Source organism: Camponotus vicinus, unplaced genomic scaffold (genome assembly GCF_025532165.1).
Source record: "Camponotus vicinus isolate PSW18456_S1 unplaced genomic scaffold, iyCamVici1.0 SCAF_13, whole genome shotgun sequence".
In the NCBI taxonomy this organism is placed as follows: Eukaryota; Metazoa; Arthropoda; class Insecta; order Hymenoptera; family Formicidae; genus Camponotus; species Camponotus vicinus.
Genome location: NW_028141949.1, coordinates 3033046 through 3060855, shown reverse-complemented (window position 1 = coordinate 3060855; position 27810 = coordinate 3033046). Strand labels below are relative to the sequence as shown.

The window sequence follows — 27810 nt, the reverse complement described above, 5'->3', positions numbered from 1 at the left end:
TATAAAAATTATACGTATCGGAATCAGATATTCCGAATATTATCGATTTATTTAGTCGTCGTGTTTTCTCGGGAATTTGAAATCGCGATTTATCTTAATATTATCTTATAATTTAATCGTTGACTTATACGTCGAAACTTTGTCTGTTTTTCCACGTCTTTGAATATTATCTTTTATAGTCTGCGCTAGTAGTGCAAATATTTTTTACTATTTAAAAAGATGTTGGATAATTTTATTAATGATTAATCGCGATTGTTTAAATCATTATATAGATCTTATTAAACTCTACTAATACATCGATAGTTAGAAATATAATTAGATAGTTAAATTATTAGAGAGAAACTTTGGTAAAATCATTCGTTCCGTTATTCTCTATTAAGTGGCGAACAACGTGATTTTTTAATTATATTTAAAATTGTAAAGTCTTAAGATTCATTTTATTTCATTTAACTAATTATGCGCGAATTGAATTTACTTTTAAAAATGTTTTAAAAATAAAATTTAAATTATCAAAATTACTTTCAACAATATTAAACAAATTGCATAATTATAAATGTTCAAGATATATTTTAACATGTTATATTTTATTTTAAAAATTAAAAATATATCATATATATGTGTAAATTAATGTATAGCTATAATAAGTCCAAATGTTAATGCTGTCAATATCAAATTATTTATGTTATTAAACATTTGAATAAATCAAGTACATTTATTTGATATTGATAACATAAATTGTATTTTGTAAATTGTATTTTGTAATTAGTAAATTGTGTTTTGTAAATTGTAAATAGTTATAATTGTATATTAATTATAACCTAATATTGATATTTTTAATTATTGACATAAATGTGTATAAAATACAATTATAACTATAATTATATTATATGAAATTGTATTTACGATTGTAAATTACGTAAATACATTCTTATGTAAATTACACGAAAATTATCGAAAGTATACGTATAATGATGATATAATAGTAATTTCATTAAATTAACATATTTGATTCTATAGTATATATTTTTGAAATATTCATAAAAGAGTAACTGTTTATATTTTCATATCAAAGAGTCACTAATAAATTCGGAAAATTTTTATATAAAATGTAAAAATTTGGTGCTAAATTAATGATCAAATATAAGCTTTACAAAATTTGACGAACGCCTTCGTTATAGAATCGCGAGTCAAATTATTATAAATTTAATGATATGCTTTCCGTTAGATTTATCTATTTATGAATTCCATATCGCGCGTAACTAAATAATCGTAAAATAAATTAATAAATTATGATTATGAAAATACCGTGCTCTTTCCGCGTTCTTTTTGCGTTTTTAAACGAGATTGAATTAATAAAGAATCTTATCGCTGTCTCTCTCGTCAAATAATATTGCTAAATATTGTTAATTAAATATAAAGAAATATGGAATAAGAATGTGAAGATTCAATGTGATAAGTCAACGATTATTACGAAATATTAGCTTCACAAAATTTAACGATCACCTTCGATATTATAGAATCGCGAGTTAATTATTATGAATTTAATAATTTGTTTCTTCGGTTATATTTGTGTATTTACGAATTTCGTATCGGAAAATATTCATAAATAAATTAATAAATTACGGTTGCGAAAACACCGTGTTTTTCTCGCGTTCTTTTCGTGTTCTTATACGAGATTAATAAAAGAGTTATCGTTGTTCCTTTCGTTAGATAAACGTTAATGAAAGTTGCGTGACTCGTACCGCCGAGGAGTCGAAACGATTTTCATTATGGAGAATTATTTCTCATCGGTTCCTGTAAGATCCATTCGCGACGTCTAGTTCGGTGCCCTATTGAAAATTGGGGATTTTTATTGTAGGAATGGAACTAATCCCAGGTTTTCCTGGCAATTTCCGACAGCAATGATTTCGGTAGTCATTCAACGACGAACGCCATACGCCTTCTTTAAAGTCGAATTAATTTAAATAATATATATTTAGATGTGAGAGAAATGCATCTATTCTTTTCTTCGTTAAAAATGTTCTGTCATTATTAGGATTGATATTATTATTGCCTAATGCCGGAAATATTTAATAGTAGATTAAATATGGATATAGCGTTGTGTATAAATTTCTATTTCTCAAGTAATTTCATATTATAATTAGTTTTTATTAACTTTTTGGATAAAAATGATTACGAACGAATATATTTTATTAATTATTAAATAATTATCATTTGAAAAATTATTTCTAGGTACTGGGGATATTAATATTAGTTTTTAGTTTCTTTTAAGAAACTATTTGCAGGTATTGGACATCCATCGCCATTTTAGAATATTAGTTTTTAGATATATACTATTTTATATATATATGTATAATAAAATACATGCATAAATTAATCGTATCCAAAATATTTTTATAATTTTTATTAATATGATATATTATATATACGCGAAATTATATATGAATGTTACATAAAATGTGCGAATACTTAAAATTTTAGAGACGAATCGAATGGGTACCCCTATATCAGTAAGATATTGATTAAAAGAAAATAAATTATTAATTTAAACGTTATAAGAATAAGAATCTAGAGAATTAATCTAGAATTAATTATATATTTAAAACTATTTCATTTATTTTATTTTGCACACTATTCGAAATGAAATTTTTTAAATCTTGCTATTATCGGGTTCGATTCGTCTCGCGCGCGCAAACGGTACCCCAAATTATGTGTTCGCACATTTAACACATACTCCAATGATGCATGTATTCTATTATTTATAAATATAATCGTTCGTAATCACATTTCTATAGAAAAAATCGTTATATCCATTTATTTTTCAATAAAGAAATATATTTCTTAATAATGTGAGAACATGTCTTCTGGCGTGAATATCAATTTCGTGAATTGAAGATAATGACAAGGGATAATTGTCGTTGATTTATTACTGAAATCATTGCTATTGGGAATAGTCCGGAAGATCCGGGATTCGTTCCCTCCTAGTGAAGTTCCCGACGTTCAATGGATCACTTAACTTTTCTTCGCAAATTGATCTTGCGAAATCTGATGTAGAAATAAGATGTTAATATCGTTCTCCATTTTTAAAGTCGCTCCTCTTTTTATCGTATATTACCGGTATGTCATCCGCGTATCAAATGGCGTCGAATTATATTATAAAATTTATGCGCAATCGATTATTTTGAATATTATAAATTTATTTATTCGTTGCGTTTTATCGCGATTTATCTTATAAAAATTCGCACGTAAATCAGTCGATGAATTATATATTCGCAAACATTACAGACCTCAAATTGTCTATCGAAATATCTTCGCCTTTGTGTGATAATAATTATATCGCGCGCGTGTCTATTGAGGACGCTTTAATTATTATATTATAAAAATTATACGTATTGCGATCAAATATTCCGCATATTATCGATTTATTTATTCGTCGCGTTTTCTCGTGAATTCGAATCGCGATTTATCTTATAATTTAATCGTTGACTTATACATTGAAGCTTTTTTTATCTTTCCACATGTTTGAATATGTTTTTAATAGTTCGTGCAAATATTTTCTTCTATAATTTAAAAGACGATCGATAACTATATTAATGAAAATCATTCGTTCCGTTATTTTCTATTAAACGTGGCCACAACGCTATTTTTAATTATATTTTAAAGCTTATAGAGCTCATTTCTTCTTATTCAGCTAATCATGCGCGAAATAGGATATGTATTTTATTCTCAATCGTGAAATTCGTATAAAGTCGCGTATATATTAATCGCAAATACATCGGACAGTGAATTTTATGTTCATAAACAATACGGATCACAATTGTTTGCTAAAATATCTTCGTCTGTCAACATTTGTGTGATAATAATTATATCGTACGCGTGTCTATTGATTCGATTATTATATTATAAAAGTTATGCGTATTTCGTAATTGAATATTCGATTATTGTCGATTTATTTATTCGTCGCGTTTTCTCGCGAATTTTAAATCGCAATTTATTTTGTAATTTAATCTTTGATTTACATCAAAGCTTGTTTTATCTTTACACGTTTTAAATATTTCTTTTCATGGCCTGCGCAAAATGCGTCAATAATGCAAATACTTTGTTCTACAATCGAAGAAATGATCAATAATTTTATTAATGACTCTTTTGATCTTGATTATTTACGCGTTTATACGTTATTTATATAAAACTAATTAAATTCTATTATTCTATGTCGATTATTAATAATAAATATCGCGTAATTAACCATCACTAATCAGTCTTGTCTGGTCTATATAAAAATTTTTAGTAAATTTTATATTATACGTATATTTTGGACACTTTCGTGTAATAAATTTTATTTTGTATTAAGTTTAAAATTATAGTTTATATTAAATTTGTATTATATTTTGTAATACATATTTCTAATGCATTGTATTTTATATATTCTGCATTAAATTTTGTAATATATATATTTATAATGTAATTATTTTTATATTACATAATTTAATAATTTGTAATGTGTTTTTAATGTAATTGCAAATTAATTATAATTTACGTTGTATATATTATAATTATGTAATATATATTTTTTATATGTATTATATTCTCTGTTTAAAAACTCTATTAAAAAAAATAAAAAAAAATAAAAAAATTTTCCTCCTCAATTTTTCCTCCTCAATTTTTCCTCCCCTGTATCTCTGCCTTAACGAAGGCATTTTGAGAGCTATGCCGGCGGTAACATACACCGATATTCATATAGTCTATTCTTATATTTAAAATCATTTGGACAATGTATGGGCACGCATACATACACATATAGGTAAGTAATTTATAAAAATTATTTTTATAAAAATTATTATTTATCATATTTATATATTATTTTCAAAATAATGATTGTTATACTCTGGTGCCACCGGCATTTCGTGCACATAGCACGGAACAAAACCAGAAATTGTGCACATTATATATTACCCTCTGAGAACATTCATGGACATTGGCTTTGTAGTTCATGTCCACGTTTTCAATGTCCATAGAGGGAGTATCGCTTTCAGGAATCATCTAAAAACAGGCCATGACATCTTTCATGCCCGATTTCACCAACCGCGTTTAACTTTAATCTTAAGCCGACGGCACACGGTACGATTTTTCGTACTGGATTTGATAAGATTTAGTAAAATACTAAAAATGCACCAATCAGAATGCAGCATTTCTAATATTTTACTAAATCTTATCAAATCCAGTACGAAAAATTGTACCGTGTACCGTAGGCTTTAGGCTGTGTTCCAAAATTCACTGCCAGTACTGAAAATCTATATTGTACGTCACGTAAACTATAGATTTTCAGTACTGGCAGTGAATTTTGGAACGCAGCCTTAGTTTAACTCACTCTTTATCTCCTTTTAATTCTTCCTTTAGAAAGAGACAAAGAGTGAGTGTTGAATTAAGATTAAAGTTAAACGCGGTTGATGAAATCGGGCATAAGTCACACGATTGTTACGATTGGTAGATTAATTGGAATTGTGTATACTGTTAATTAGCTATTTAATTTGTTAATTTGTAACATTACACTTGATTCTTTAGCACCCGACACACATACCCAGCATTTGGTAAAACTTACTTGAGGAATATTTAATAATTTAATAATAATTTCTTTCTCTCTCCACTCCGTGTTAAACACAGGATTTAAATTGATTATAAAGAGTCGTCTACAATGGCCATAGCATAAGGTTGTAAGACCGTAGTCGTAAGAAATTGACCAATCACAATTGATTATTCTCCTGAACTTCAACTGGGATTGGACAATTTCTTACGACTACGGCCTTACAACCTTATGCTACGGCCATTGTAGACGACCCTTTAAATGTCATACATACATACATCGCATCTTTAGGGTAAGGTTACATTTTTACGACATAATACCGAACATATTTGTTGACCATCGGAGAATTTGACAGAGACAGAGAGAAGAATGAGAGGTGTCATGGCCCGCTTTTAGGTGATCCCTGAAAGCGATACGCCCTCTGTGGACCTTAAAAACGTGCACCTAAACTACGAAGCCAAGGTGCACGAATGTTCTCAGAGGGTAACATATAAGGTGCACAATTTTTGGTTCTATTCCGTGCTATGTGCACAAAATGTCGGTAGCACCAGTGCTGTATAGCAACGTGCTTACAATATCAAATAAATTTTAATATAAATGAGAAATGACGAATTTGCGATCCTCTCACACTCTCTCTCTCTCTCTCTCTCTCTCTCTCTCTCTCTCTCTCTATATATATATATATATATATATATATATATATATATGTATATATATATATATAATTTTTTTTTTGATATATGAATTTGCAATGAGCAGCGACATATTTTTTCTTAAGAACAATTATGTTTTTTTTACATTAACTGATTCCTCTTACTATTCTATGCATAAAATTATTAAAGTAAAATAATCGAAAAATGAACATTTTATCAGATATTTTATAATTTATATAAAATTATGTCAACTTAAAGAATCAAATATCTCGTTAACTGTTCAATTTTTGACTATACTATCTTTATAACTTTTTACACGGAATATTGCGAAGAATCGATTTATATAAAAAAATTAGGATGGTTCCATTAAAAAATATGAAGATAATCTTGAAATTTCTAAAACGCTTCCACTTACGAAAACAATATTACTAGCATATCATGGTCCTTTTAATCGTACAATTTTCGTAATTACAATTTTTTCATATCTGTAAAAATAGCGTAGATATTTCAAGTGAGCAAAGTTTTATATACATATATGTGTGTGTGTGTGTGTGTGTGTGTGTGTGTGTGTGTGTGTGTGTGTGTGTGTGTGTGTGTGTGCGCGTGTATAGCGTATACGAGTTATGTGAGCAAGCGAGAAGGTAATAAGAGAGAGCGAAATGGCAATAAGAGCGAACGAGATAGCAATAGCACGAGCAACGAAGACTTGGAAATAGAGTCTTTCTTGCAGCCTGGCATACTATTTCTCTCTCGCTCGCTCCTATTACTATCTCGCTCGCTTCTGTTATTGTTTCACTCGCTCTTACGTACTCATATACTGTCATGCTCATCTCGTTATCAAATCTGCCGCTGGCAAGCGGCCGATGACAAATTATGACAAATAAATAAGTTAATTATTTTAAGATATATTTATAAGGGTATAGAAGTAATTTTAATGGAATAATGAAAATTTTGCGATTAAAATAACAAACACGGTATCAATCGGATAAACGTAGTTAAATATATAATCAAAATTTTTATTATCAGACCAATTAAAAATTATCCGATTTACGTCGTGTTTGATATCATTTTAATCGCAAAAATCTCAATAATTCATTAAAATTACTTTCATATCGATAAAATAAAAAATAAAAGTTTCAGTTTTTACTTTATAATCTCGTAAATTGCGAATGGATAGAGGAAGTGAAGAAGCCGATTGTAAGAGATTTCGGAATTCTTTGATGATAGGTCATCTCGCTCGCTCTCGACTCGCGGTTTCGCTGTCGCTCTCGCACTTGACAGGTCGTAAAGATAAGCGGACTCGGCTTCCTCGCGAATGTAAACATCTTATAAAATAAAAATCGGATAATTTTTAATTAGTCTGATAATAAACATTTTGATTATATATATTTAAATACATTTATCCGATTGATACCGTGTTTGATGTTATTTTAATCGCAAAATTTTCATTATTCCATTAAAATTACTCGCATACCCTTATAAATATATCTTAAAATGATTAACTTATTTATTTGTCACAATTTGCCATCGGCCGCTTGCCAGCGGCAGGCTTGATAACGAGATGAACATGACAGTATATGAGTACGTAAGAGCGAGTGAAACAATAACAGAAGCGAGCGAGATAGTAATAGGAGCGAGCGAGATAGTAATAGGAGCGAGCAAGATAGAAATAGTACGAGCAACGAGGACTCGAGCTCGAGAATCGGATTTTTCTTGCGCGCTATTATTTTCCTCTCGCTCGCTCCTATTACTGTCTCGCTCGCTCCTATTATTGTCTCGCTCGTTCTTGTTGCTGTTTCACTCGCTCTCGATTCTTGGGTCCGCTTATCATTCCGGGCTATCTATCACGACTGCCAAGTGTGACAGAGAAAGCAAGACCATGAGTAGAGAGCGAGCGAGATGACCTATCATCAAAGAGTTCCGAAGTCTCTTACAATCGGTTTCTTCGCTTCCTCTATCCATTCGCAATTCACGAAAATGTAAACATCTTATAAAATAAAAATTGAAACTTTTATTTTTAATTTCATCGGTTTGAAAGTAATTTTAATGAATTAAAGAGATTTTTGCGATTAAAATGATATCAAACACGACGTAAATCGGGTAATTTTTAATTAGTCTGATAATAAAAATTTTATAATTATATTTAACTAAATTTATGCGATTTATATCGTGTTTGATATTATTTTAATCTCAAAATTCTCATTATTCCATTAAAATTACTTTCAAATGAATAAAAAATGCATTTAATTTTTTGACATATATTCGTGAATATTATAAATGAAGTCTCGTGTAAAAAACTTCGGAATCTGCGACATCGGGAATTTTTTCATTATTTATAATAATATACGACTTTAAATTGCCATAAAATAAAAACTAAAGCTTTGATATTTTATTTGATCTTTTTGATTAAAAGGGATTAATGAAATTTTTGAAATTGAAAATTATTCTAATAAAATATTGAGTTTAATGTGATTTCAATCGTAAAAATCAAATTAATTCTAAAGTTATGTTCAGTAAGATAAATTAAGTAAAGTACAATGCAACATTTTATACAATGTAGTCTTATTTTCAAAATTATAGTTTAAATTAGACACTATTAATTTATTAAAATAAAACTATAATTATGAGAAATTAAGAGTTTTATTATATACATGTACACATTGATTTTTACGATTGAAATCACATTAAACCCAATATTTTATTAGAATAATTTTCAATTTTAAAAATTTCATTAATCCCTTTTAATCAAAAAGATCAAATAAAATATCAAAGCTTTAGTTTTTATTTTATGGCAATTTAAAGTCGTGTATTATTATAAATAATGAAAAAATTCCCGATGTCGCAGATTCCGAAGTTTCTTACATGAGACTTCATTTATAATATTCACGAATATATGTCAAAAAATTAAATGCATTTTTTATTCATTTGAAAGTAATTTTAATGGAATAATGAGAATTTTGAGATTAAAATAATATCAAACACGATATAAATCGCATAAATTTAGTTAAATATAATTATAAAATTTTTATTATCAGACTAATTAAAAATTACCCGATTTACGTCGTGTTTGATATCATTTTAATCGCAAAAATCTCTTTAATTCATTAAAATTACTTTCAAACCGATGAAATTAAAAATAAAAGTTTCAATTTTTATTTTATAAGATGTTTACATTTTCGTGAATTGCGAATGGATAGAGGAAGCGAAGAAACCGATTGTAAGAGACTTCGGAACTCTTTGATGATAGGTCATCTCGCTCGCTCTCTACTCATGGTCTTGCTTTCTCTGTCACACTTGGCAGTCGTGATAGATAGCCCGGAATGATAAGCGGACCCAAGAATCGAGAGCGAGCGAAACAGCAACAAGAACGAGCGAGACAATAATAGGAACGAGCGAGACAGTAATAGGAGCGAGCGAGAGGAAAATAATAGCGCGCAAGAAAAATCCGATTCTCGAGCTCGAGTCCTCGTTGCTCGTACTATTTCTATCTTGCTCGCTCCTATTACTATCTCGCTCGCTCCTATTACTATCTCGCTCGCTTCTGTTATTGTTTCACTCGCTCTTACGTACTCATATACTGTCATGTTCATCTCGTTATCAAGCCTGCCGCTGGCAAGCGGCCGATGGCAAATTGTGACAAATAAATAAGTTAATCATTTTAAGATATATTTATAAGGGTATGCGAGTAATTTTAATGGAATAATGAAAATTTTGCGATTAAAATAACATCAAACACGGTATCAATCGGATAAATGTATTTAAATATATATAATCAAAATGTTTATTATCAGACTAATTAAAAATTATCCGATTTACGTCGTGTTTGATATCATTTTAATCGCAAAAATCTCAATAATTCATTAAAATTACTTTCATATCGATAAAATAAAAAATAAAAGTTTCAGTTTTTACTTTATAATCTCGTAAATTGCGAATGGATAGAGGAAGTGAAGAAGCCGATTGTAAGAGACTTCGGAATTCTTTGATGATAGGTCATCTCGCTCGCTCTCGACTCGCGGTTTCGCTGTCGCTCTCGCACTTGACAGGTCGTAAAGATAAGCGGACTCGGCTTCCTCGCGAATGTAAACATCTTATAAAATAAAAACTGAAACTCCTAATTTTTATTTTATCCATTTGAAAGTAATTTTAATGAATTATTGAGATTTTTGCGATTAAAATGATATCAAACACGACGTAAATCGGATAATTTTTAATTGGTCTGATAATAAAAATTTTGATTATATATTTAACTACGTTTATCCGATTGATACCGTGTTTGTTATTTTAATCGCAAAATTTTCATTATTCCATTAAAATTATTTCTATACCCTTATAAATATATCTTAAAATAATTAACTTATTTATTTGTCATAATTTGTCATCGGCCGCTTGCCAGCGGCAGATTTGATAACGAGATGAGCATGACAGTATATGAGTACGTAAGAGCGAGTGAAACAATAACAGAAGCGAGCGAGATAGTAATAGGAGCGAGCGAGAGAGAAATAGTATGCCAGGCTGCAAGAAAGACTCTATTTCCAAGTCTTCGTTGCTCGTGCTATTGCTATCTCGTTCGCTCTTATTGCCATTTCGCTCTCTCTTATTACCTTCTCGCTTGCTCACATACTCGTATACGCTATACACGCACACACACACACACACACACACACACACACACACACACATATATGTATATAAAACTTTGCTCACTTGAAATATCTACGCTATTTTTACAGATATGAAAAAATTGTAATTACGAAAATTGTACGATTAAAAGGACCATGATATGCTAGTAATATTGTTTTCGTAAGTGGAAGCGTTTTAGAAATTTCAAGATTATCTTCATATTTTTTAATGGAACCATCCTAATTTTTTTATATAAATCGATTCTTCGCAATATTCCGTGTAAAAAGTTATAAAGATAGTATAGTCAAAAATTGAACAGTTAACGAGATATTTGATTCTTTAAGTTGACATAATTTTATATAAATTATAAAATATCTGATAAAATGTTCATTTTTCGATTATTTTACTTTAATAATTTTATGCATAGAATAATAAGAGGAATCAGTTAATGTAAAAAAAACATATAATTGTTCTTAAGAAAAAATATGTCGCTGCTCATTGCAAATTCATATATCAAAAAAAAAAATTATATATATATATATATATATATATATATATATATATATATAGAGAGAGAGAGAGAGAGAGAGAGAGAGAGAGAGAGAGAGTGAGAGGATCGCAAATTCGTCATTTCTCATTTATATTAAAATTTATTTGATATTGTAAGCACCTTGCTATACAGCACTGGTGCTACCGACATTTTGTGCACATAGCACGGAATAGAACCAAAAATTGTGCACCTTATATGTTACCCTCTGAGAACATTCGTGCACCTTGGCTTCGTAGTTTAGGTGCACGTTTTTAAGGTCCACAGAGGGCGTATCGCTTTCAGGGATCACCTAAAAGCGGGCCATGACACCTCTCATTCTTCTCTCTGACAGAGATCCTTATTAGGATTCTAGGAATTTTCTATTTGATAGCCAATCGGTATCTCACAAATATTTTATCTAATTTCGTCGCATAAATGTAATTGCACCCTGAATTGTAGAGGCTACGTCATCGATCCATCACTACTGTGCATATATTTAGTTGAATATATGTATATATATTTCTATATGTGTGTATACATGTGCGTTAATGGTGGTTAATAGTTAACCGCGAATTCCTGCTATGAGTTGATATCAAAGCCAATTAAAGCTAATGAAGTTGTTTTTTTCAAATAAGTTAAACGTTTATATATTTAGTAACAGCATTACAAAATAATAAGTGTTTTATAAGACTCTTTGTTGAGCGTTGTGTACAATTCCGAAAATAAACGAAACTTTAGATATAATGCCGTTGGCAACTCTAACGGCTCCTTGGACCGAGCACCGCGTAAATGAGAAGGTAAAATTTATTAATCCTTCTTCTCGATGTATAACTCTTTTGACATATGTGATTTGAAAAATTTTACTTTTTTTTTTAAATATATTTCTCGTCTTTATTTCAACATTTAATACACATTTTATAACATACTTTTATTTTGTACTTGTTGCTTTAGCAAAGTACGGATATTCTTCCGGCCGAAAATCAGGAAGAAACAATGATTACTCAAGGAAATTTAATTGAAAGATCAAATGGCTGTTCAGAGTCCCATGAGATTGAAGTACGTGATATGGTACGGGAGGGTTACGAGAAAGCCGAACCTTCTCACTTTGAATTATTGAAAGTCCTTGGCCAAGGTTCCTTTGGCAAGGTAAGAATAACATATGTGCATTGAATATATATTTAAATACTTTTATACACTTTGCAATAGTTGCAGGAATTACTTTACATTTATATATACAATTTTATTTAATTTATAAATATTTAGGTATTTTTAGTAAGAAAAGTTATCGGAAAAGACAGTGGTACACTGTATGCTATGAAAGTCTTAAAAAAGGCAACATTGAAAGGTACTTGAAGATGTTATGAAGTATCAGCAAATATTTATTTATTATTACAATTATTTCATTACATATTTGTTTTTTTTTTTTAGTTCGTGACAGAGTTAGAACCAAAATGGAGAGGAACATATTAGTTGATGTGGAACATCCATTTATCGTTCGATTGCATTATGCATTTCAAACAGAAGGGAAACTCTATTTAATTCTAGATTTTTTAAGAGGAGGCGATCTCTTTTCCAGATTATCCAAAGAGGTAATTGTTAATGATTATATAAATGTATTGTTGCTTGTATTCTGATGATCTATAATTTTTGATAAATAATATATATTAATAATATATATTTGTAATTATGTATATAATTAATGTTTTAGGTAATGTTTACGGAAGATGATGTTAAGTTTTATTTGGCTGAACTGGCACTTGCTCTGGATCATATACATAAACTCGGAATTATTTATCGAGATCTCAAACCTGAAAAGTTTGTATTCGTTCGCGATATACCGCGCGATCTCTTGTATCTCTTTAATATAGATATCCATTATTAGTGCATTTGATTAATTTTCTCTTTTTTTATACAATAGTATCTTGTTGGACACAGAAGGCCATATATCTTTGACAGACTTTGGCTTAAGCAAACAACCTTTGGATGATTCAAAAGCGTATTCGTTTTGTGGTACTGTTGAATATATGGCGCCAGAAATTGTTAACAGAAAAGGACATACTTTTACATCAGATTGGTGGAGTTTTGGTGTCTTAATGGTTAGATTTTATATATCTCATTTGAGGATTGTATGATGCAACTGATGAGAATTAGATATTAAGAGAAATTAAAGGCTAAAGATTTGTTATATATAATATTTAAATATTTTCAGTTTGAAATGCTGACAGGTGCTCTTCCATTCCAAGGTGCAAACCGTAAAGAAACAATGACGCAAATCTTGAAAGCTAAACTCGGAATGCCACATAATCTTTCACCAGAAGCACAAGCACTTTTGAGGGTATTGTTTAAGAGAAATCCAGCAAATCGCCTTGGTGCTGGTAATGTTGAAAGAATCTATTATTTTAATATTCTGTACAATAAAATAACTTTTAATTTTGAATAACATATGTATGTATGATAGTCTTTATATAAAACTTTTGTATTTCTAGGTGGGGTGGAAGAAATTAAGAGTCATATGTTCTTTGCTACTATCGATTGGGATGCTCTTTATAAGAAAGAAATAAGACCGCCATTTAAACCAGCTGTTAGGGAAGACGATGCGTTTTACTTCGATAGTGAATTCACCTGTAAAACACCTAAAGGTGACCGATCTCCTTCTTAAAAAACAGAAGAAAAAGGAAGAACAGTGGAGTAAACTTAAATTAATAATAATTAAACGTAGGTCCTTATATCTTTGCGAAAGAAATTCTTGTATCTCTTCAGATTCTCCAGGAGTACCACCTAGCGCAACTGCTCACGAATTATTTCGCGGATTCAGTTTTATTGCGCCTTGTTTGCTTACGGATGTGGATCACGCTAAATTATTGGAAAACAGAAACTACGACAGTATCAGCGCTACTTTTCCATCTTATGTTAATTCCGTTTCCATTACTGACGAATACGAATTCAAACATGAGATTGGCAAAGGAAGCTACAGCGTGGTTTACTTAGCTGTCCATATAGCATCCAAGATGGAATATGCTGTAAAGGTAATATCTTGCAAAGTTGAAATGGAATGTATTCCCAAAGTTGCACTTGAAATAAAAGAAAATTAAATAAAATAGGTGATTGAAAAATCGAAACGAGATCCGACGGAAGAAATAGAAATTTTATTACGATATGGTAGACATCCTCATATTGTAACATTAAGAGCTGTTCACGAAGATGACAAACGAGTATACCTTGTATTGGAACTTTTGCGCGGTGGTGAACTTCTCGATCGTTTGCTACAGAGACGAAACTTTACCGAACGGGAAGCTGCCGAAGTCATTCATACCATTACAAATGTGGTGCATTATCTTCATGAAAACGGAGTAAGTTATAATCTACAAAATATAAGTTGTACTAAACAATTTTGTACATATATCTTGATCTCATACACATCTGTATGAAACAAAACAATATATATGACTGCATTAAAAGAAAGGACAAAAACAAAACAGGTCGTTCATAGAGATTTGAAGCCATCGAATATTTTATATGCAAAGCCTGGTGGTGATCCAACGACACTTTGTATATGCGATCTCGGCTTTGCGAAACAATTACGAGCGGAAAACGGTTTGTTAATGACGCCTTGTTATACCGCAAACTTTGTAGCGCCCGAAGTGCTGAAACGCCAAGGATATGATGCAGCGTGCGACATTTGGTCACTCGGAGTTCTATTGTACATTATGTTAGCTGGGTAATGGAAAAAGAAATACTATCAAAGTTATTATATATAATTATTATTGACTTATTATATATAACTGATCGGAAATGATATAATTTTATCGCGCAGATACACGCCTTTCCGTAACAGCCCAGGAGACAGCGCGAGCGATATATTAGACCGGATTGGCCCGGGATATATAGATGTGGAAAGCGGAATATGGTGCCATATTTCGAGCGAAGCTAAAGAATTAGTTAAGAGGATGCTACATGTAGATCCCAATCGAAGGCCTACGGCAGCTGTTATTTTAAAATATCCATGGATTGTAAATCGACACCGTATACCTCAAAAAGTTTTACCGGACGTTATTAAGGATCCACATAGTTTGAAAGTATGTTGAAGTAAAAATATACTTTGCTTCCATTGAACATTTTGTTAACTATTAAATGTTTTGTCATTAATAATAGATATATAACTATATATTTCTAAGATAATTTCTAACAAATCTACACAGATCTACAATCTATATATCACACAATACATCTATATCATACAATAAATCTTACTCTTCAGATGGCAGTCGCAGCGACGTATAGAGCAATGGCGAGTAGTCCGAGATCACCGCATATTGGTCCTGTGGTTATGTCGGAATTAGCACGTCGTAGAACACAAGGCAAAACTGGTGGGCCCACTCCAGTTTAAACTTAATCTCTTGTATAACTGTATATGACAGATTCAACTTTTAGATTAAAGATTTACTCAAGATGAAGATGCATAGATATGGAGAACAAAGTTGTTTAAAGTACAAGCGATTTAAAAACTATTGGGAATATATAATTTAAATTGTTGATATTGTGATGAATAGCTTTCAATATCGTCAATGGAGAGTATGCGGAAGGATGTTGATGACAGAAAACCGAATGTGATATCTATTTATAATTTTCCATATATTGTGTTTAATATATACTTATATATATACACCTATATTTGTCACATGTTGCCATGATTCGGGAAAGTGCAAACGATTATGACAACAGTTGTCAGAAAATATGTACTTTCTTATAATTCTTCTATAATTTCTGAATCTTTTTTTATTTACCAATATAGTAAATATAGCATAAAGAAGAGATGAAGTAATCTTGTTGAAGTAATAATCAATTACAATTTCTCAAATACTCTATAAATACATAACAATATAAAAGTATTTTGATGTATTATGTGTGAAATTTTATCTGTGCAATGTAGTTTGGTCAAATCAATTTTTTTTAACTATATGTATACCAAATAAGTGTCTTATATATTCCGCCTAAGCTTGTGACTTGTAATTTTAAAAAGTTTCTGAAAATCCCAGTGTTTTTATGGGCACGAGTTCGAAAAGAAGTGTGATTGCGAAATTGCGAAATTGCGAAAAATGAGATAAAATATTTAATCATTGTTTAATTGTAATATTTAGCTAATAATTTGTTAAATAAATTTAAAATTGTATAAATTACATAAGTATAGTTATATATTAATGCTTCAAACTAGTCAAGGAATCATTTTTGGGAGGGGTTTATTATTTATTTATATTTTTTTATATACATACTGTAAATATAAAATATATAGGATATTTTCTATGATAAGGAGAGGATTTGTGGAAAGGGAGGGGAAGTATCGATAACTTCGATGGTTCGATGTGCAGTTATATGAGTACGTTCGAAAATCTTATTCATGGGGTAGAGTAGCATTTAATTGACCAATCAGGACAGGAGGAATAAAGATTGTTCTGATTGGTCAATTAAATGCTACTTTACCTCACGGGTAGAATTTCCGAACGTAGCCTATATGATGCATTTATCCCCTTGTATCTACTCTACTGATGTCTGCCGGTCTGATATTGGCGTTACATTTTATCGTGCAATCGCGTGTGATTGTGTGATATCGCTTGTATTTTGCTTCATAACTGTGTGGGTATCGTTTGTCACTTATAGAAAAAAGTAACGAGAATGATTGTTTCTCGTCGGTTTATTAAACAGCATTAATTATTGTGAACCTACGTCGATTAATTACTGGATAATCTGGTTAACTCAATCTTCTTTGTCTGTTTATATAGGTAAGATTTTGAAATCAAAGCGGGGGAAAATGCGTGAATCGCTCCTTCATAGAGTTAATGGAAATATTAATACAAAACAATAATTTTAAAGACGATCTGATAGCATGCAACAAATTCAAATTTTACATATCAATCTTTTTTTTTCGTTAAATAGCTATTTTGTTAAATTATACATGTGTTATTGTAGATTGTAGATGATTTATTGAACCAGACCTTAAGGATTTTTTTATATTATTTTACAACATAAAATGATACAATTTTAATATAAATGTTTATTTATTTTATTATAGTTTCTAAATTAAATTAATGATTGATCATCATATACACATGATGAAACATGTATTCAATCAAACATAAAAATGTATTATACATATTAGAGAGTTTATTTATTTCATATTCTTTTTTATCAATGGTTAAAATTTGTTATTGGCAACGTAATATATATTGAAATATTTTCTTTTATATAATTATTAAGAAGGAATAGATAAAATTTGTGTTAAAAATGTTTATGCTTTTATATTTTTAATTCTTTAGTTAAATCTTGTAAAAAGAACAAAGATTTTGTAATTAGTCTTATATACATATATATCTATATATATTTAATCTTATATACATATATGTAATACATATAAATATGCATACATATATATTAGGAAATATTATATTTGTTATTTTCTTGCTTAGCTCTTGAGCAATATTATTAAATTATGCAGAATCAGAATTTTGAGATAACTGATATTGGGCCATTGACATCTTTTTAATTCCAATGTTCACACAGTGGTTTAGGATATTTAAGATAGGTATGCGGAACCCATAGTTTTGTTCATATATAATACGAGAAATTTAAATGATTTGATAAACTAATATGTATTAGGAAAATTAATTAATTTAATTATTTAAAGACTTAATTATTTTGGAAGAAAAGAGAGAAAGAAAAAGACAGAAAAAAAGAGAGTATAGAATTAAGAAAAAATGTATTTTTAGGCTGTGCCAACATGATTCAAAAAGGACCACGTCCATTAGTATTATGCGGCCCTTCGGGTAGTGGCAAAAGTACTTTGATAAAGCGATTGTTTGATGAATTTCCTGATACTTTCAAATTTTCGGTATCTCATACAACCAGAAACCCTCGGCCTGGTGAAGAAGATGGGACGCACTATCACTTTACAAATAAAGAGAAAATGCAAGAACAAATAAAAAATGGCGAATTTATTGAATCTGCTACATTTAGTGGGAATTTATATGGTACGAGGTAAGAAAAAGATATAGATGTAAATATAATATAGATGTGTATGATAATGATACAATCCAAGTGCCTTTGTAGCAAACAGGCAGTTGAAGAAGTACAACGTTTAGGAAAGATATGTGTATTAGACATTGATATACAAGGTGTAAAGCAAATAAAATGCACTCAACTTAATCCCCTTTATGTATTTGTAAAACCGCCCTCTGTTTTGGAGTTAGAGCGGCGCTTGAAAGCTAGAAACACTGAAACCGATGAGTCGTTGCAACGCAGATTAGCAGTTGCCAAAGCTGAATTAGAATATGGTACGCACATGCGTTATAGAAAAATTATGCTTGTAAATCATATACTTTTTAAAATTTATAATATATATTTATGTTTATAGGTGAAGCACCAGGTAATTTTGATATTATCGTAGAAAATGATAATTTGGAAAATGCATATGAGATTTTACGCAATTTTATACTGGCTAATTTTAATCTGCAATGCAAAACAAGTGAATAAAATATGCTGCTTTGTTTTTAATGGATAATATTAATCTTTTTACTGTGAGTTATGTACCACAAGTATTTTTATTACAAAGACCTATATTGTAATCCCAAATATGTGATGATACATATAATAATTAGATTCTCTATAAAAATATTTTCAGTCGAAACGAATTAGTCAAGAGCTGATATGTGATGGATTCTATATGTATATCTGGACACAGCAAATGAATCATATCTTGGTGAAATGTTTAGAAATTATTTTAAATACATTCAATCAACATATAAAATATGTATATATGTGTGTCAAAACTAGGGCTAATGTAAACTCATATTCTATATTACGGTTCTATATAGATTGCATCTTTACAATTATATATCCATATTTGCTATTTTTAAATTATCGTGATTTTTATTTTTCTGACAATAATGATAATAGCAGTAGCTATATCGCGTATTTTTGTTATAGTAAGTTTAATCTGATAACTATATAAAACAAATTATGAAAGAGATCCATCTTAATGTTGTTGGTACAATATTGCACTAAGTATATTAGCTAATTTTTTCATTAAGAATAAAAAATCCATTCTTTTATAGAAATAAGAGAAAGTTTTCAAACTAGAGTTTTAGCTATTCAAAAAGTAACTTAAAGAGATAAACGTAGAATTTTAGCTGTAGCTAACTGAGACTATTCACCAAAAAAGGTTGTGTTCCAATAGAGTAGGCTATCTATAAAATATATACTTGCGATTTCGTACTTATCTTCATGATAAAAATATTGTACAAGCATAATATAGTCACTTTTGATTTATATCATAACAGTATCATACGACCATGCCAAGTACTTAGAACTAAGATTATAAAAAGAATATGTAAACATTCCTGTACAATCTGCATTTGTGGTCATAAATAATTATTTATATTTTTATTACAAAATTGTAAAGAAAAAGATATTTTTTAAATTATTAGATAAAACTAAAATGCTTGTTTTGCTGCGTGTACAACTTAGAAACTTTAATTGTTTGTAGAGTTTGATAGTTTATAGTTCGACTTAAAATCGACATATATAAAATATACATATATGTATATATTCACGAGTCTGATTATACATAGTATAGAGAAATAATGATAGAATTATTAAGCCAAGTTATATTAACAAATTAAATTTACTTTTGTGTCTTAAAATGACATATTATAGAAAGAGAAAAAAATTTCCTTACTTTCTTTAAAATTAATCGTTAACCGATATGTTAGTGCGATTAACAGTTTGTAGAGATAAGTCGCGGAGAATATTTTATTGTAGATGCTATTACAGAGAATATATGATGTTACGCATGTATATATTCAATAGTATATATATTCAATAAATAGTTTGAAATAATATAATTTGTCAATATTATTCGCGATAATGTAAAACAGCGGAAACGATATAAATATATCCATCACACACAATTAGCATTATTATCGCGCATTGAAAATAATTTTGTTAATCTATTTTTTCTTCGAAAAATTTTTCGTTCAAGCATCTTTACTTTTTTTTTCCTCAGATTGATGATGAATGGAATAATCTCGTTTAGGCCATTCGCCGTGATGATGACGTGTTTTATGTCGCGGCAATTCGCTTACTTCGATAGACGTTACTTTGACATTACCTTCCACTCGGCTATTTTTGTCAGCGATCTCTTGACGAATGAGATTATCGCCATAATTTCTCGGCGTAGAATTATCTATTACTTTTTCAGTTTGTTGATCGAGTCGTGACGTAGGTTTCTTGAAAAAAGTATATCTAATTATTTGGGGCCGTGGTTGAAAAATGTTCTCCGGAAATAACGAGTCGGAAGCAACGTCGATCGATGGCGAATCGACAACTTGTAGGTCGCTTATTTTTTTCATCATTGTATTTCCCTCCGCATCGATTTCCTCCAAATAATTAGGACGCTGTCTCGTATCACGTGCCTCCAATTTTCGCAATATCTCGGGATTTGGCTGGCTCGATAGATCGAGAGATCGTCGATCATCTTGAAACGAATAACTATTGCCTCCTTTATTTTCGCGATTCTCTTTAGAATATACTTTCTGCTGTGTCGGCCAATTTTGATCGATAGATACGCGATCCAGATATGTTTCAAGACTGTTCCAATTTTCTAGATCCCGAGATATAGCTCTTCTAATGAACTTGGAAATTTCCTCGATATTCGCAGTTTGACGATTTTTATCAAAGATTATTGACGAAGGACGATCCGCGATTTCGGCCGAATACGCGAAACGCTCAAAGGGCACTTGAAAACTCGTTTCCAGCACTTTTCGATTTCGATCCAAGTTGCGTTTTTCCTGATAAGCGTCATGGGCATAATCTGGATAATACGCCTCGTAGAATACCGGTCCTTTATCCAAGTCGTAACTGTCATATCTATCGTGCAAACGTAACACGATAGAAGAAAAAAAAGCAAAATTTGTGCTTTCAGTATGATTATATCTGAAATCTTTAAAATCGAATTCTCGCGAGAAGACTATCGCTAATACATTGAAAATCATAGTAGTCACCTAGATATTTCCCGTGCGATGGTGGCGGCAACAACGATGGATACATCTGTATATGCGAAAGAAATATATATATTTATATCCCGTATTTTATATCAATGCAATCAAATGTCATTCGCGAGTACGTACCTAAACAAATAGTAATTAGGATCGCTGCCAATGGTACATATCTTTGAGAAGCCATGACTCTATAATCGAGCAACGACCTACGACTGAGTTTCCTCAAGAAAGAGATAGGTGCGTGTGCGTATTTTTAGATATTCTTAAAATAAATCTCGTTTTCGGGATGTCGCTTTAACGCTAACTCGATTTGCATGACCCTGTTAGTTTGAATTATTATATTCGCGAATAAAAAGTATCCTTCGCCAGGATCGATAATAAAGAAATATACATAGTTATATCTATTATATCCTCGATTAATCAAACTCGAGACCGCTGCGAATAAAACGATTGTTGATCGAATCATTGAGTATCATAAGTACAATATTGTCACGCGACAGGATATATATCGGGTTTTTTATCAGATATCAAGGTTCCCTATAATGAAGAGAGACCTTCAAGCTGCTTGTATAAGGTTTAAATAATCATCAGTGGAAAATTGCGAGAACAAACTCATCAAAAATAAAAGAAACTGATATTAAGAGCTTTATGTATTAAGAGACTGTATGAGAAATTGATACTGTAAACTTCGCATGTAGACAAGTATATAAAATATTAGAGAAAAAAATCTGGTGTATAAAACGTAAAAATTTCATATATATTAGGTGCTTTCCATTTACATCAAAACTCAGATAAATCTCACTTCTGTCTTTCTTCAACATTCATGTTAAAGAAAGACAGAAGTGAGATTTATCTGAGTTTTGATGTAAATGGAAAGCACCTATTATTGTTACACATATATATTTATTGTTTTTTTTATCACTTTTATTATTTGTTTTCTTTTAATATCTACAAAATCTGAGCACGTTTTTTGTTTGGTTTTTATGTTCGTATGATTATTATGAAAAAGTGCAATCGCAGCAATTATTAATAAGTTTCACAAAAAAGAAAAATTACATAAGATTGAATACTTATATTAACTTTTTCATGTCCGAAAAATTTCCATGTTTGCTTCATTAAGTGTTGTTCATTTTTATTTATTTCTTAAGGAATATTAAAGTCTAAAAGTTTTTTAAAATTGATTAGAGAAAAAATATTAATATTAAATATTAATATTTTTAACATATTATTAAATATTATTAAATATTAAATTTTCTTTAATAAAGACGCCAGAAATTATGCAATATTAATTTTGCAATACTTTAATTAATTCTTTGTATAATCCATATTTCTGTTCAATATTCTAGAGGATATGAATTTAAGACGTGAACATTAATTTCAAATCTCAATAACTTTATCACTTTTGTCTTATCCTTAATATAATACTAAACGTAAAGAGACAGCAGATGGTGTAGAGATAATTAGTTTTGCGATATTAGCTCAAGAACTCTCCTTTGCTGTTATGTACGATTATGATTTCTTGGCGAAATACAATTCCGCAAGGAATATGACGGTGCAGAAAAGTAAACCAATTGAAAGTCCGATGAACGTAAGAGAATAATGCTCCATGTTTAATTGAATTTTTCTCTCTTTCTTGTTCACCTTTCTTTTCTGCTTGATTATGTATGTCGGATATGCCATATTTTCATACCATAGATTAATGAGGCCCGCTTCCTGCATTCGTAATAGCAATCCATTGACTCTCTCCCGATACGGTGAATGCAAGCTCATTACGTAGGACAATAGATAAGTAGTAGGGCACTCCTCGACTCGATGAAGCAGCTCGTTACCGTCCGCATCGTAGTACTTGGAGAGATCGTCCAGATTGACCGAAGAGTAACGAGCGATGGCGATTACCTTCTTGCCAAAAGCCACCAAGTCGTTGATCGGTTTGTCGGAAATTATTATTTTTGTTTTACTGCGTAACTTTTTATCCAGCGTAGTATTCTCCGCGAAGGTGTGCTCCTTCAAATTGTAATATTTCGTACCTATGGTGAGATTCGAGTTGGCGACATCCTCCAAAGTGTTCAGCTCCGGATAATGGAAAGGATTGCTCAAGCCGGACACGAGGCAGCTTTGGTAGAGATCGACGATGATGAGTCCGAAGAAGAGGGTGCCGAATAAGAAGGCTCGCTGAGACATGCTACCTGGACCACCACCGTTCTCCTTCAACGGATAACACGAGGTTTCGACGAGGTCGAAACATGACGCAACATAAGGATGTATCCTTGGTGGTAAATTCGATCGTCCTGAAAGAACAAATTCCATTCTCGTTAAAGGAAGCAGGACGGCCTCTTGTCGGCGAAACGATCCGCTGTAATACTTGATGAGGAACCACAAGACGGACACGAGGACATTGTATATCGCGAGGGCCGTCCATAAATCGGAGGCGAACGGCATTATCGGCATGTATGACTTAGGGATAAAGCCGGCCGTGGGTGCAATCAAGCACAGCTTATCCTCGTAAACGCTGGCTGTAAACTCATACCTTCGATATTCATTATATTCATGGATGAAGAAACTGGTAATGATAATTTCCGCATTATCGTTCTCGATATATTGAAGACTACGATGAAAGGGATCTTGCCCATTCGCTTTAGTGAAATTGGTTGAAAGCACGTTGATGTGAAACTGAGTTCCCATCGATTTCTCCAGTAAAACCATCACGTCCGCGTCCAATCCTTTGTACTCGTGTGTCCTCGTATCCTTGTCGAGCGTAACATTCATCATCAGTGATCGGAACACAATTACGCGTATAGGATATCCATTTAGATTCTCGAAGTTTGTGTAAAGCTCAATATTGTTTGTTCGATTCGTTAAACAAATCTTGCGCACAACACCATACTCATTCTGCCGATTCTTTTCAAACGGTAGATATCTGCTTAGACACCGAAAATCGTCTTGTATTGAAACAAAGATGATTCTGTAGACACTGTAAGTCTTCCAAATGGCTTGAAAAATATCGCGCGACAAAATCAGTGGGATTGGAGCAGTGATGATCACCAGATACTGATTGGTAGCTTTCCATATGTAGTTTTGTTCGCGCATGAAAAATTTCAAAACATTAATATTGTCGATGAAGAAGATCCACGTGAGATCGATGCGATTCTGCCACGTGTGCTTCCGCGAGAAATCATTTATCGTGATCTTGTAACTGACAATCAACTCGCTTGCTACGTATTTTGATACAAGATCTACAAAGTTGGATTGAATGTCAGAGGAGACGAGAGAAAATATCGGCGGATAGAATTCTTGCTTGCTTCGAACGTAATTCAAGATAATCTTCAAATTTTCGTTCTCCATCAATCTTGACGAATGGCTTTCTCTAGCGATCTTGTACGTATTTGTCGTGCTCTTTGCTGCCGTTACCATCGACATCACCAAACAAAATGATACTGTCGGTGACATTATAGCGTATTGTGGAAGCTGCTCCCCTTGGAAATGTCAAATCGTATTTGGAGCGAGCCTACTTGATTTGCTTCATGAACAGTGGTAAACAGGAAGATAAAGCGCGAGTTTTATACATGTAGCTGTAGGATCGACATACATAGTTAAAAAGCGTCATACATAGTTAAGGGAGAAAAACTTGTTGAAAGATTGTCGCGTTGTGGTAGATATAAATCGTGGGCGTGTAGAAAAAAAAAATCGATGAGGTTAATCGCGACGCAAGAAGGTTAATAGCGTCGCGGTAGAGTTTTATTGCATTTTGATGAGCTCAACTCTTCATACGCTACGCGTATCTATAAATCATTACTCGAGTTTTGACCGCGCAAAAAGAAAGGCAAACGTCGTAAATCATTCACGATTCGAAAGGATATTAAAATGAAATTCGCGAAGCACTGCTCGGACGTTAGGTCGACGATTCCTTTTTTCAGAAAGTCTGAAATTTACCAATACATCTTCTTGCTTTGCTTTCATTCTTTAGAGAAAATAAGTTTCTTGTTAAGCGTTACAAAAGTATCTTAGAAGAGACACTGGAAACGATGAAGTAAACCAATCTCTTTTATTTCTTCGAATATCTTTTCGAGTATCTTTCTAATGAAAGAATCGACATAGCTGATATGCATTTGCTTATCCTCCAATATAATTTCAATAATGCTCTTTTTTCCCTCTGAAATATTAAAAGACTATTATTATAGCATTGTGTATTATCGTCCAGATATGCGCATTTTTCTCTGAAGCTAACAATTGTTTTCCGTATCGCACTAGGTGTATATATACATGGATTTTCACTAACAAGAAAAACTCATTACAGATAAAAATACAGTAAAATATACGCGATCCCGATTAAGCAGTTCGCGTAATATGTTATATGCGTACAATCCGCTTTAGTCCCTTTTTAATAAAAAAGAACGTCTTCGTTCTTGTCTTATATCTTTTGGTACCTTATATTTACCTCAGGTATATTGAGCAAATGTTTGCCTCTCTTCGTCAAATTCCCGACGTGTCATTAAGTTAAAAGCTTATAGTTATAGGACGCAATGATTCTCGCGAGTACAAACATCGATGTTGATTTTCGAAATGTGAATAAAGGTGTTTCTCTCCAATTTCTATCATCGCAAGGAAAATAAAATTGACTGGAAACGATTGAAAGAAAATAATAAAAAATTAATTGTACATATATTTATATTTTCTGGTATATCAAATATATGTTTATAAAAATAAAATGTTTCGATTTATTCATATTTTATCTCCTATTCAGTTTCGTTAATAATTAAATTGTGAAATATGTGAAATATGTAAAATATATATTCACCTCTCTCTTTTTATATTAATATTATAATTTATTTCAATATAATTTTAATTATAATAAATTCCTTTCAATGTGATTTTAATTGTAATAAATTCCTAAAAGTATTACTAAAAATATGAGGTGACGTAGAGAAAAATGCGATTAAGGATTGATCTTATGGCGCTCTCTACAAATTGGGAATAAATAATATAGATGATAGGTTTATTAGGTTTTATCTGCAATCTAAAAAGCATGAAATATTTATCTTTGTAAGCATGAGTTGAAGGCCTGTCCAATATGACTCACCGAGCGAAGGAGGGTCAATAAGGAGAGTAACGATAAGGGTGATGTATGATTTGACTATATATATCGAATGAGAGTACTCTAGATGAGGAAAAATTCCGGAGGATCTAGTGTCAGTATTAAATTGTATAAATAGAGGAACACTCATCCTTCCTTGATAAGGGGTTCGCAAACATGGTACGTCGATACATTTTTGCTATTACGAAATTTTCTCGTTTTCTCTTATTGTGTGTATTCAAGTAACTCTTATTCGCAGTTAATTCGTGAATTTGCCCTCGTAGTATTATTATTTCCACCTACACTACTGGGCAATGATTATCGATGGTATCGCGCTGTTGAATTTTGGAGCAGCGTCGTTTGTTCTATGGAAAATTCCAAAACCGTCCATTTTCATGGCGTGCTCGATAATAATAAGAGCTCTATTCTTTTTGAACGATGCTTCGAGGCTTTTGTACGCAGCATCTCTCGTAAATGCTCGACAACAATCGTATTGAGGATTTATACATTTCCCGACTCAGAAAACACATCTTTTGTAGATGATAACAATGTAATTTGCGAGATCGCAAAAGAGCCGTCGATGTGGAAGATTACATCTAACGATAAGCTTCCCTTGCTAATAACATCCGCGAGAGTTGAAAGGATCCAAAATGACAAAGCCTTTGGGAAGAACACGTGGAACGTGCACGTGATTCTCGCAAAGAACATCCGCTCTTTCGATAAAATTTCGAAGGATGATTCGACATTCGAATGGAAACCGTACGATCGATTTATTATACTGATTGTTTGTCAAGAGGAAATGCTATACAAGTCGAGGCTTGATGACATTTTAAAGACATTATGGTCTAAACATAAGATGCAAAGCATTTTAGTTGCCGAAACGATCGCTGTCGCAGATGACACTCGAATTGATCAAGCTGTTCGTATTTACAATCCGTTCGCCAAAGTCAACGATTCTGGTTCGTAATCCTTAGTCATCGATTAAGTAAATAAAATCGATAAGTAATGAAATTATTCTTAACAAAAGATCAAAAAATTTTTTTAATTACAATAAACACAAATTTTATAAATGGTCCAAATGATAAATCAATAATAATCGAAAAGAAGGCTATTATAGACCAAGCGAAGTGCAGGTGGTAATGCGTGACAAAAATTTTTTTCCAATAATTCTTTATAAATTCAATAAATTCATACAAACGTTTCGGTCCCTTTCGTACCCTCCTCAGTGTGACACAATAATATTCATATCAGATATAAAATAATACAAAAATAAATGAATGAAGATTACTGTACAGGTCGAAGGA

General features: G+C 31.2%; 5 protein-coding genes across 11 annotated transcripts; 3 read left to right on the top strand and 2 right to left on the bottom strand.

Annotated features, from left to right (window-relative positions):
- The first annotated feature begins 11759 nt into the window (after window positions 1–11759).
- LOC145963929 (ribosomal protein S6 kinase 2 beta) lies at window positions 11760–15919 on the top strand. Its single transcript, XM_083086285.1, has 13 exons — window positions 11760–12183; window positions 12338–12532; window positions 12650–12731; window positions 12815–12975; window positions 13095–13201; window positions 13305–13482; window positions 13596–13761; window positions 13873–14025; window positions 14147–14412; window positions 14488–14736; window positions 14866–15104; window positions 15201–15462; window positions 15645–15919. Exons 1-13 carry the CDS (start codon window positions 12130–12132, stop codon window positions 15771–15773), a joined length of 2241 nt encoding a protein of 746 aa, XP_082942411.1. The 5' UTR covers window positions 11760–12129; the 3' UTR covers window positions 15774–15919.
- A 984-nt stretch (window positions 15920–16903) lies between these two features.
- On the top strand, window positions 16904–20235 carry LOC145963918 (guanylate kinase). Of its 7 annotated transcripts, none has more exons than XM_083086265.1 (6): window positions 16904–17163; window positions 17877–17963; window positions 18148–18415; window positions 18488–18711; window positions 18792–18954; window positions 19059–20235. In XM_083086265.1, the coding sequence occupies exons 2-5, from the start codon at window positions 17930–17932 to the stop codon at window positions 18908–18910; spliced, it is 645 nt and encodes a 214-aa protein (XP_082942391.1). In that variant the 5' UTR covers window positions 16904–17163; window positions 17877–17929; the 3' UTR covers window positions 18911–18954; window positions 19059–20235. The 7 variants fall into 7 exon arrangements, with proteins under 7 accessions (XP_082942391.1, XP_082942390.1, XP_082942394.1 ...); XM_083086264.1 differs by having other exon boundaries at window positions 17848–17963; XM_083086268.1 differs by having other exon boundaries at window positions 16905–17163; window positions 17942–17963.
- LOC145963917 (uncharacterized) lies at window positions 18285–21695 on the bottom strand. The gene is made up of 3 exons (XM_083086263.1): window positions 21565–21695; window positions 21439–21484; window positions 18285–21304 (listed from the first exon to the last, which is right to left on the bottom strand). Exons 1-3 carry the CDS (start codon window positions 21617–21619, stop codon window positions 20413–20415), a joined length of 993 nt encoding a protein of 330 aa, XP_082942389.1. The 5' UTR covers window positions 21620–21695; the 3' UTR covers window positions 18285–20412.
- A 1152-nt stretch (window positions 21696–22847) lies between these two features.
- Window positions 22848–25593, bottom strand: LOC145963916 (uncharacterized). The gene is made up of 2 exons (XM_083086262.1): window positions 25366–25593; window positions 22848–24952 (listed from the first exon to the last, which is right to left on the bottom strand). The coding sequence occupies exon 2, from the start codon at window positions 24880–24882 to the stop codon at window positions 22945–22947; it is 1938 nt and encodes a 645-aa protein (XP_082942388.1). The 5' UTR covers window positions 24883–24952; window positions 25366–25593; the 3' UTR covers window positions 22848–22944.
- Window positions 25594–26594: 1001 nt separating this feature from the next.
- LOC145964617 (uncharacterized) lies at window positions 26595–27473 on the top strand. The gene is made up of 2 exons (XM_083087593.1): window positions 26595–26621; window positions 26766–27473. The coding sequence occupies exons 1-2, from the start codon at window positions 26595–26597 to the stop codon at window positions 27471–27473; spliced, it is 735 nt and encodes a 244-aa protein (XP_082943719.1).
- The last annotated feature ends 337 nt before the right edge of the window (window positions 27474–27810 follow it).